At 35.3% G+C, this 10734-nt stretch overlaps 1 protein-coding gene across 2 annotated transcripts; it reads left to right on the top strand.

Moving 5' to 3' along the window:
• Nucleotides 1–212: 212 nt before the first annotated feature.
• LOC140863275 (polyprotein of EF-Ts, chloroplastic) lies at nucleotides 213–5817 on the top strand. 2 transcript variants are annotated; one of them, XM_073266586.1, is made up of 6 exons: nucleotides 213–336; nucleotides 713–2168; nucleotides 2256–2501; nucleotides 2822–2998; nucleotides 3464–4178; nucleotides 4898–5817. In XM_073266586.1, exons 2-6 carry the CDS (start codon nucleotides 776–778, stop codon nucleotides 5556–5558), a joined length of 3192 nt encoding a protein of 1063 aa, XP_073122687.1. In that variant the 5' UTR covers nucleotides 213–336; nucleotides 713–775; the 3' UTR covers nucleotides 5559–5817. The 2 variants fall into 2 exon arrangements, with proteins under 2 accessions (XP_073122687.1, XP_073122686.1); XM_073266585.1 differs by having other exon boundaries at nucleotides 713–2501.
• Nucleotides 5818–10734: the final 4917 nt, after the last annotated feature.

Raw genomic sequence — 10734 nt, 5'->3', positions numbered from 1 at the left:
ATCTTTTGATCTTTAATTTTAGTATATTTTGTATTTTGTCTCAAGCTTTAACAAATTTTTTTTGGGTAAATCAAAGTTTTACGATCCCAATGTATTTTGTGAAAAAACTGACTAAATATTTTGTATAAAATTGGAGAATGACATTAAATTTATTTTAAGAATAAAATAATGGTTTTTGGGTATTTGATATTTTAAAGCTCTTGTTGAAAAACAAAAATAAGTAGAGGATATAATATTGATTCACAAATAGCAATCCTATCCCTTCAAACACTCTCGACCACCACCCGCTCCACCACCACCATCAGCATCCCTCCTCCGCTTCTGCTAATCTGCCAGGTGATTTCACGTTCTGTTTCTTGTGGGCTCAGTGAAGCTGACTTCATCTCAATATGCGAACCAATTTACATTTTTTTTAGTTAAAATCAAGAAAATAAATGAATTGAACTTCTGCCGATTATGACCGGACTTCAGCTCAATATTTGTATGGTTTCTTGCCACCATTTTTAGATGAATTGTGATGTATGTAGTTAGTTTCTCTGCTCCATTGTGCCTAATTATGCCTTTTTCTCAATTTTACTAAGTGGTAGCGTAATTTTATCATCAAAGTGCTAGTGTGATCCTTAAATGTTCCTAATCTCCTTGAATCTTAGTTCTTTGCCAAAATATTTTTTGAAACCTTCCATAAATCCTGGCGCTTGTGTTAATCTTCCAGGTGATGAAGAAGTTGGTGAATGAGTTGTAGTTGGTCATTGGTTCCCTATCCACTTCAACTCAAATGGCTCCGGTACTTCCAAATTCCATCAATATTTCCCTTACAACCGGGAATACCTTTATAACCAAGAGGAACAACTTTATACCCAGATGCAACATCCCTAGAAACAATAGCAGACAATTATTACCGGCTCAAAACTACATTTTGCCTTTATCAACATCTTTGAGATTATTTCCCCAGTTTCGAATTGGGTTTAGATCTCCAATCAAGATTAGAACATGTATTGCATGCGCTACTGGGACTGATGTTGCGGTTGAGGAGGCAGAGTTATCTACTGCTGATAGTGATGCAGCAGAAGTAAGTGGAGAATCTTCTGCCAAATCAAATGTCCTTCCTGCTCAATCCAAGCGTGCAAGACCTGTTAGAAAGAGTGAGGTGCCTCCTGTGAAGAATGAACAACTTATTCCTGGAGCAACTTTTACTGGAAAAGTTAGGTCTATCCAGCCGTTTGGTGCTTTTGTCGATTTTGGAGCTTATACAGATGGGCTTGTACATGTTTCAAATCTGAGTGATAGCTATGTGAAGGATGTAGCTAGTGTAGTTACCGTTGGTCAGGAGGTGACAGTAAGACTAGTTGAATCAAACATGGAGACGGGGCGAATATCTTTGTCCATGCGCGAAAATGATGATGGGAAGCAACAGAAAGATAATTCTAGACCTACTAAAAAGACCGGTCAAAAATCTAATGATAGGAAAGATGATGCGAAGAAAAAGTCAAAGTTTGTGAAGGGACAAGATCTTGCAGGGACTGTAAAAAATCTAACTAGATCTGGGGCTTTCATTTCTCTTCCTGAAGGGGAGGAAGGGTTCCTGCCTACATCAGAGGAACCGGATGAAGGGTTTGGAAGCCTAATGGGTGGTGGTTCTTCGTTGGAAATTGGTCAAGAAGTTAATGTTCGAGTATTGCGCATCAGTAGAGGACAGGTAACATTGACAATGAAAAAGGAAGAAGATGCCGCGGAGTTGGATACCAAGCTCAGCAAGGGTGGTGTAGTACATACAGCAACTAACCCTTTTGTGTTAGCTTTCCGTAGTAACAAAGCCATCTCTGAATTTTTGGATGAAATGAAAATTGAGGATGGACCAGTTGTCAGTGCTAAGCAGGATTCCACAGATACTTTGGACAAGGAAGAGGAGCTAGAAACAGTCCCTGATACTTCTACAAGTGCTGAAATAAAAACTGAAACCTTCAAAGAATTTGAGGCTAGCTCTGTTGCACCAAGCGATGATGGAAGCCTGTCTCCTGAAGATCAGATAACTGAGGAACCGACACCAATAGAAACAAAAGAAAGTAATGAAGAAGTGGAGATATCTGGAAACATTGCTGATGGCACGTTGTCGTCAGAGATTGTTCAAGAATCTGCAGACGAAGAAGCTGATGATACCATTGTGAAAGGTGAAGGACAAAGTCCTTATGACATATTGTCGTCAGAGATTGTTCAAGAATCTGCAGTCAAAGAAGCTGATGATACCATTGTGAAAGGTGAAGGGCAAAGTCCAGATCCAGACACTTCAGTTCCTTCAGCCACACAAGAAGAATCAGAATCATCTAGTGAAATAACTGCACAGACCTTGTTATCCGAGAATACGGGTGTGGAGAAGGACACGGATGATGTGACAGCAATAAATGAAGATTCTGGTGAGAAACCAGAACACACTGCACCTTTGACCGCACAAGAGGAAGAAGAGAATGGTGAACCTAGCCCCGAGGAAAATTTCACATCTACAGGTCTGCAATTAAACTATGTTTGAATTCCAGTTGATTTGTATTTGGAGAATGCTCAGTTGAATCTATGCTTGTTAAATGTATTCTATACAATCAGCTGAGTTTATTTTCCTAAGAGTACACAGATAAATCCTTCCTGGAGAAAAAAATTCAACATCACCTTGTTCATGTTATCTTGCAGTATGAAGGCATTTATGATGATCTCGATGAATAATTAGCATGATGTGGTTCATGTTATCTGGGTGAAGTTCATTTTGAAATTTTCATGTTAGCTAGAAGTTTGCGCTCTAATAAATGTTCTAATTGTCATGTTTTGTATGCAGAAAGTCAGGTTACTACAGAAGTTACTGAAAAACTGGGAGATGATATAACCGCGACTGAAGTGCAATCACATACTTCTGCTGGCAAAGAGGAAGATGCGGAAGCTGGCCGTCAGCAAATTGAAAATGTCTCTATTTCTAGTGGCCCAACTGACGCTTCTGAAAATGGAACAACGAAAGGTCATTGCTTCCTTTTTAATTCATTCGCAAAGACTTTTTTTTATTCATTTTAGGATGGGGTATGTGATTTGATGTATGATCTCTCTCGCATTGGGAGTGACCGATATCTATAAACCTTAGTCGTTAGTGGTTGTTCATTCACGTGTAGTCAAGTGCTTCTATTAATCTGCATTGGCATTACACACAGCAGCAAATAAGAAACTCATTGACTTCAGGTCTCGAGCATGATGCAACATGATAAAATAATGAAAATGTGTATCTGGTGTGCGTGCTAAGCCTACTTAATTAATTCATGAGTTTCCGAGTAGAACTAGAGGAGATTTGTAGTTTGATGTTTTGTCAGGAGTTGTCACATTGCGTTGCTTACCAACTGGAGATGTTATTTAGCACTCGGCATTCAGTAGTTTCTTATTGCTTCGGTTTCTCCCTCCACTCCTACTAAGATCTATTTATGCCTTGTTGCAGCTGCTATATCCCCAGCTCTAGTCAAGCAATTACGTGAGGAAACAGGAGCTGGAATGATGGAATGTAAGAAAGCTCTAGCAGAAACTGGAGGAGACATGGTTAGAGCTCAGGAATACTTGCGGAAGAAAGGTTTAGCAAGTGCAGATAAGAAAGCTAGTAGGGCCACAGCAGAAGGAAGAATTGGTTCATATATCCATGATAGCAGGATTGGTGTCCTGATAGAGGTAAACTGTGAGACAGATTTTGTTGCTCGAGGTGACATTTTCAAGGAATTGGTTGAGGACTTGGCCATGCAAGTGGCTGCATGCCCTCAAGTACAATATCTCAACACTGAAGATGTTCCAAAAGAGATTGTTCATAATGAGAGAGAATTAGAAATGCAGAGGGAAGATCTGTTATCAAAGCCGGAGCAGATTAGATCCAAGATTGTTGATGGGAGGATAAAGAAGAGACTGGAGGATATGGCCTTACTGGAGCAACCTTTTATCAAAGATGATAAGGTAGTGGTGAAGGATTGGGTGAAGCAAACCGTTTCAACGATTGGAGAGAATATAAAAGTGAAGAGATTTGTGCGCTACAACCTGGGTGAAGGATTGGAAAAGAAAAGCCAAGATTTTGCTGCGGAGGTTGCTGCTCAAACTGCAGCAAAACCTGCAACCACATCCATAAAGCAAGAGCCTGCTGCTGCTTCTGAAACTATTGAAACCACTGAAACGTAAGCAGATGTGAAATATAAATGTTATTCCTAAATTCTTCGTGCGATTTATTTGTTATGATCGAGCATGAAATAAGATGGAAACTTCATAGAGGCCATGATGACTAGCCAGCTGTGGGTAATAACGAGTGCGTGTTTACCCCCTTTGCTTCTTAATCTGCATGTTGATCCTACAACATACCATTAAACTACTTATTCCTTGATTACATGCTTGATTGGACCATCAAGAAGTTCATTCCCTTACCCAGTTTGACTTATGTATAAATCGGTTTTTTATTTTTCTATCAAAACGATATTCATGGACTGCAAAATTCAAACATATTTAGTTCAATGGAAAATGTTATATAATCTATGGGTCTCCTCTCTCCTTTTCGTTTCCTTTACTGATACTGTATCTAAGGACAGGGTTTGTGATTTATGGGACGAACAAAAGGAATTAATGTTCTGTTAAAAGGATGATATCAGAGTTTGCTGCTTGAATGCTATTTGCCAAACATGATCAAGTGTGCTAATCATGTAGCTATGATTCGAGCTGCTAATTTCTGACCACTTGGTAAAATCCATGAGTATTTGTTAATTGCGCCCAGAAAATGATGCTGTTTTTCGTCGTTTTATAGTCAAAATTACATGTTTTCTAACAGTGTATATTGGTTTATATGCCTCAAATTACATGTTTTCTGACGGTGTATATTGGTTTATATGCCTAATTGTACATACAGGCCCCCGAAAGCAGTGGTTTCAGCTGCACTTGTGAAACAACTGCGAGAAGAATCTGGAGCTGGAATGATGGATTGCAAGAAAGCTCTAGCCGAAACTGGAGGAGACCTCGAGAAGGCAGTAGAGTACCTTAGAAAGAAGGGTCTTTCAACTGCAGACAAAAAATCTAGCCGACTTGCAGCTGAGGGAAGAATTGGGTCTTATATTCATGATTCTCGCATTGGTGTTTTAATTGAAGTAAATTGTGAAACCGACTTTGTGGGTAGAAGTCAGAACTTCAAAGAACTGGTTGATGATCTCGCAATGCAAGTTGTGGCTTCTCCACAAGTACAATACGTATCCATTGAAGATATCCCAGAAAGCATTGTTAATAACGAGAAGCAATTGGAGATGCAAAGGGAAGATCTTCAGTCTAAGCCCGAGAACATAAGAGAGAAGATTGTTGAGGGAAGAGTCCTAAAAAGGCTTGGGGAGCTTGCTCTTTTAGAGCAGCCCTTCATAAAAAATGATAGTTTGTTTGTGAAGGACTTGGTAAAGCAGACTGTTGCTGCCCTCGGGGAGAACATTAAGGTCAGGCGGTTTATCCGTTTCACTCTGGGTGAGGTAAGTGCCACAAAGTCGGTAGATGAAACTGAAGCTACAGTCGAAAACACAGTTGCATAAAGATTAGGACGTGGCTAAGTGGCATGACTGTTTTTACAATGAAGAGATGCATGATTTTATATTGGAATGTTCCAACATGAAGCAATCAGTGTGATTATTAAGGTACTTCAGATTCTGACGTTCGAGAAAAAGTCTCTGAGTTCGATACTTGTGTACGATTATTAACAACAAATTTTGTGGAAATCACACTTGTTTTTATCAGGTTTTACTAATTGAACACTCCAACTAAATTTTGTAAGTTGATTCATGTTTTCTAATATTTCTTTTTGTCCTTGTGTTGTTTTAATGTGTTTTTATTTGTTTTGGTCAAAAATTGAAGCCGGTAATCTCTGTTACAATTAGGGGTGGTTTTTCGGTATACCTTACTATAAATATTGGTATGAAAAAAATTCATATCGATATTAAAATTCCAAAATTTTGGTTCGAAAAAAATCCATATTGAAACCATATAGATACCGAAAAAAAATTCGGTATACCGAAAAAATGTCTGTATATCGAAAAAATTTCGGTACGATATGTCAAAATTCCGGTATTTCGGTACGATATGCCAGCCCTAGTTACAATGTAGTTGAAATTCATTGAATTTAATAAATTTCAAATCAATAAAAAATGAAATAAATTAAATAATGTATTTAAAACATATCATTTCCAATTCATCAATTTAAATATATCCAAAGATTTTTTAATCAGCATTTCAAAAGGTCTTGATTAGTTTCTTTTATTAGTTTCTGCACTCGTCAATTCTTCATCTCTTCCTCTATACTATCCTTAGGTAATAATCACCGCTTTCTGTGGAGGATAAGTGGATAACACATGATTGATAAGTCATTATTGCTTTGTTGATCAATGTTTGGCTTAAGTTATTTTTATAATTAGTGTCATACACCATTATTTTATCTAAGTATATTGATTTATCAACTTTATATTCAGGTTCCATTCAAACTAAATTCTCATGAGAGCTAAACTATCTAATTCAAGCAAAAAAAAAAAAAAAAAAAAACTCCAGGAGTCTATATATCTATTTATACTATAAAAGTATGAATGTAGATGTAAAATTTTTTCATTGTCTGAATACATGTTTACCGTTTTATTCTATAGAAATAAGATAGTAATGGGGGTTATATAAGTAAAATTACAAAAATTCTATTTTTACTATAAAATATCAATGTAGAGGTATATTTTTCCATTGTCTATATGCATGTTTACCTTTTTATTCTATATGAATGAGAAAGTAATTAGAGTTATATAAGTAAAATTCAAAAAAGGGACAAAGAAGGAAGAATGAACAAAACAATGGGGTGTAATAATTTGTCACATATAGCTTTCATTTGAATGAAGTCTATTTTCATTCTACAACTTCGACACTTTCTTCTTACGATCAATTGTGTCAAATTGTCACAAATATTGTTATACATAGATTTCATATGTTATATGATTTTTTTTCATTTCATCTATGTATTTGCAATATTCCAATATATAATTTTGAAATACATTACGTAATCATAAACATAAATAAAATCGTAACTTTATCATTGAAACGTAAATCTTACAGGCATGGAGGCAAACTCATTTGAGTTTAGGGTAGGGGTCTTCATTCGGTTTGAACCGAACCGAACTGAAATTTCGGTTAACCGAACCAAAATTCACCGAAAACCCAAACCAAAAACCGAACCGAATTTAACAGTTCGGTTCGGTTAAAAACCGAAATTTTTTCGGTTTTTTGGTTCGGTTTTCGGATTAACCGAATTTATATATTTTTTAATTATTTTATTTATTTTATATTTATTTATTAATAAAAAAAATAAAAAATTAATTAAAATATTTAAAAATACTCCTCCCCATCTCAATTATATATTCAACGTTTCTTTTTTTGTTTATCCAAAAAATATAGTCATATACCATATTTAGTAATATTTTTTTACACTTATTTACTAATATACCCCTATTAACTACACCTTGAAAATTGTGCAATCATTTTTTAATACATTAAATAGGGATAAAATAGGAAGTTTGTATAAAATTTATTTTCTCAATAATTTTTTCTTAATCTGTGTGAAAAAAAGCAAGACTATGTATTTCATACGGAGGGAGTAATAAAAAAAATCAAAAAAATCGGTTTTCGATCGGTTCAATGAACCGATCGAAAAAAACCGAACCGAACCGAAAACCAAAAATCCAAAAATCCAAAAACCGAAAACCGAATCGAATTTTCGGTTCAAACCGAATTTTCGGTTTAGGCTCGGTTCGGACGGTTAACCAAACCGTGAACACCCCTATTTGAGTCCTTGGCGAGATTACATGCATGTACTGTCCACAGAACCAACCTCTCTGAATACTAGGGGTGTCAAAAATGAACTCAACCCGTCAACTCGACACAAGTAGACCGAAAAAATATCGGGTTAGGATTGAGAGTTTTTGGGTTCGGGTCGAATCTGGTTGACTCGAAAGCTAACCCAAAAAATTAATCTGGTTCCGATTGGGTTCGGGTCAACCCGGATTGACCCGAGATAACCTGAAACTTTTTATTACTATTATTTTATATAAAATTAAGAAATATTTGCTAAATTTTTATATTTTGTATGTTTGAAAAAAAAATTATTTTATATGAATATAATATATTTAGTCATTTAATGTTTATTTTCTACGATTTTGATTTTTTAAAAGTATTTTTTATTTTTTGTAGTAAGTATATTTTAAATTTTCTACAACTAGACTTTCAAATTTAAATTATATATAAGCTTAGATTTTTTTATTATGTGTTTAAATTAGATATTACCATTATTATTGTGTGTTTTGAATTTTTATTTAATTATTTTTCAAAAAAATAAAAAAAATCGGGTTGGTTCGGGTAGATCGAGTTAGTCGAGTTAGCCGGGTTCGGATTGAGAAATTTTTAAATAATATTTTCGCCAACTTGACCCGAATCCACCGGAATTGATACTCATATATGATACCAACTGTGATGTGCCATATTTCTCAAACATGCTTAAAATTGCAAAATGCTTTTTTTTTTTTAAACATGCATCATACTTGTAGGCAAAAAATACCAAACGTAAAATTAAGTTCAATCAAGCGACTCAAAATCTCATGACTCAAAATTTGTATAAAACTTCCTCAATCATGAAAATTTTGAAATTATAAAATATGCGATCTTAAAATAACGTATTTAAAACATGATTTGATCTTAAAATGACATACTAAAACATGAGTTCAAATAATCATGCATAGCATTAATAAAAATGCATAAACTTTCGTGGACATGCTTGACATAAGGTTCTCGGACATCCGTGCCATGCAAATCCTTCTCGCCTCCTCGACTACTCAGCCCCATGATCAACTTTTAAATCATTAACTTCTTCATGTTCATTTGCAACATCCAAGCATAGTGAGTTTAAAGACTCAACAATATAATTATTAATAATGTATATATGATAACATCTTGTAACATGCATAGGACATGACTAACAAAAAAAATATGCATATAACATAAAATCAACTACTTCATTTTGAGGTGATGAAATATGTGTGGGTCATATCTTGCAATAAAATCAATATATCAAATTTATAGTAGCGGACAAATGTGCTCAAAATACTAATACAATCACATAAACTCGTGTCATCACGGAACCAACATTTCACTTTCCATAATTTTGTTCTTACCCGAGGTCATGTATCCTATAGATGTAAGTTATAATAAATAGAATAAAATAGATATTAAATCTTTAAAGACTTAGTGAGAGAATAAACTGGCTTTACACATTTATAACAAGACAAATGATATCAGTACGAAGTATCCAATCAAGTGAAATGCATTGACTATTCAGGATTCTGAAGTGAATAGCGTAGGCTAAATAGGTGGCTCCCACAAACATTCGGTGTAGAAGTTTTCTCACATACTCAAGTAAGATCCGTACAATCGATCATTTATGAGCCATGGTGAACTCATATTTCCAGACCGAAGTCACGTTGTTCATTGGACTAGCAATCCGGTACAAAGACCGTTGTCCAGGCACAATTGTGTTGTACAAAAATTTCCATTGTATCATTCACTCCGTTGGCTACTTCTCCCGCTCACGGTGAAAATCCGTCTAAAATTTTCTGGTGCCGACTTCAAACTTTGGCAGCAAAAGATGCTCTTCTATTTGACCACACCGAGTTTGTCCATATTCCCGAAGGAGGATCCCCTTGTTTTCATAGAAGGCGATTCTGACACCCAACGAAGGACTGCTGTTGATTTTGGGAACCACATTCTGAATGGAATTGATGATACAATGTATAGTGTCTACTGCTCTGTCAAAACTACCAAGTAATTGTGGGATTATTTGGAAAATAAGTACAAGATAGAGGACACAGGCATTAAGAAGTTTGTTGTCGAAAAGTTTCTGAACTTCAAGATGCTTGAAACCAAACAATAATGAACCAGGTGCAAGAAATGCAGATTATTCTTCATGACTTACTGGCCAAGAATGGAATTCAATGAACCTAATTTCAAAGTCGAATTCATCATTGAAAAATTCTCTCCTTTGTGGAAAAACTTCAAGAACTACCTCAAACACAAGCGAAAGGAATTAAAACTCGAGGACCTCATCGTCAGACTTTGAATTGAGGAAGACAACCGAAATACCAAAGCCAAAACATACAAAAAGGTAATGGAGGCTGAGGCCAAAGTCAATCTAGCAGAATCAAGCACTAGTCACACGAGAAAGCGCCCTTACCATGGAAATCAACAAGGGAAGGACAAGAAATTCAAAGGATACTTCTAAAACTATGGCGAGCCGAACAACATGGCTAAGGATTGTCGTCTTCCAAAGAGAGACAATAAAGTACATGGAAGAAATTTTTATTCCTTGAAATTCTCTGTCTTGTGAATATGGCATATTATTTGATTTTGATTTGTAGACAAGTTAAAAGATTTGGTAAATATATTTTGTATAATTTGAAATCTATGAGATTTATATTTACCATGTTCAAATATATCTTGATAAGGAAATTTATAGATATGTTCTTATATGATATTATCAAGATATGATTTGATATGATTAATAGAGTTTTATTCCTACTTACAATTGTTTTCTTATTCATGTAGGACTCTATTTATGGAAACCAACCTTTCTTGGATTCTAGTCTATAAAAGAGGATTTCCACGCACAAGTTAGACATGACTTCAGACGACAAC

The sequence above is a fragment of the Henckelia pumila genome, chromosome 4 (genome assembly GCF_033568475.1).
Source record: "Henckelia pumila isolate YLH828 chromosome 4, ASM3356847v2, whole genome shotgun sequence".
In the NCBI taxonomy this organism is placed as follows: domain Eukaryota; kingdom Viridiplantae; phylum Streptophyta; class Magnoliopsida; order Lamiales; family Gesneriaceae; genus Henckelia; species Henckelia pumila.
The sequence above is the reverse complement of the archived record's forward strand: the minus strand, read 5'-3'. Positions and strand labels throughout refer to the sequence as shown.

Bases quoted from the DNA above. Each gene is read 5' to 3' on its own strand.
- LOC140863275 (XM_073266585.1), top strand. From the start codon at position 776: ATGGCTCCGGTACTTCCAAATTCCATCAATATTTCCCTTACAACCGGG. The intron at 2,502-2,821 runs GTCTGCAATTAA...TTTTGTATGCAG, and splicing joins GGAAAATTTCACATCTACAG to AAAGTCAGGTTACTACAGAA. The intron at 4,179-4,897 runs GTAAGCAGATGT...TTGTACATACAG, and splicing joins ACTATTGAAACCACTGAAAC to GCCCCCGAAAGCAGTGGTTT.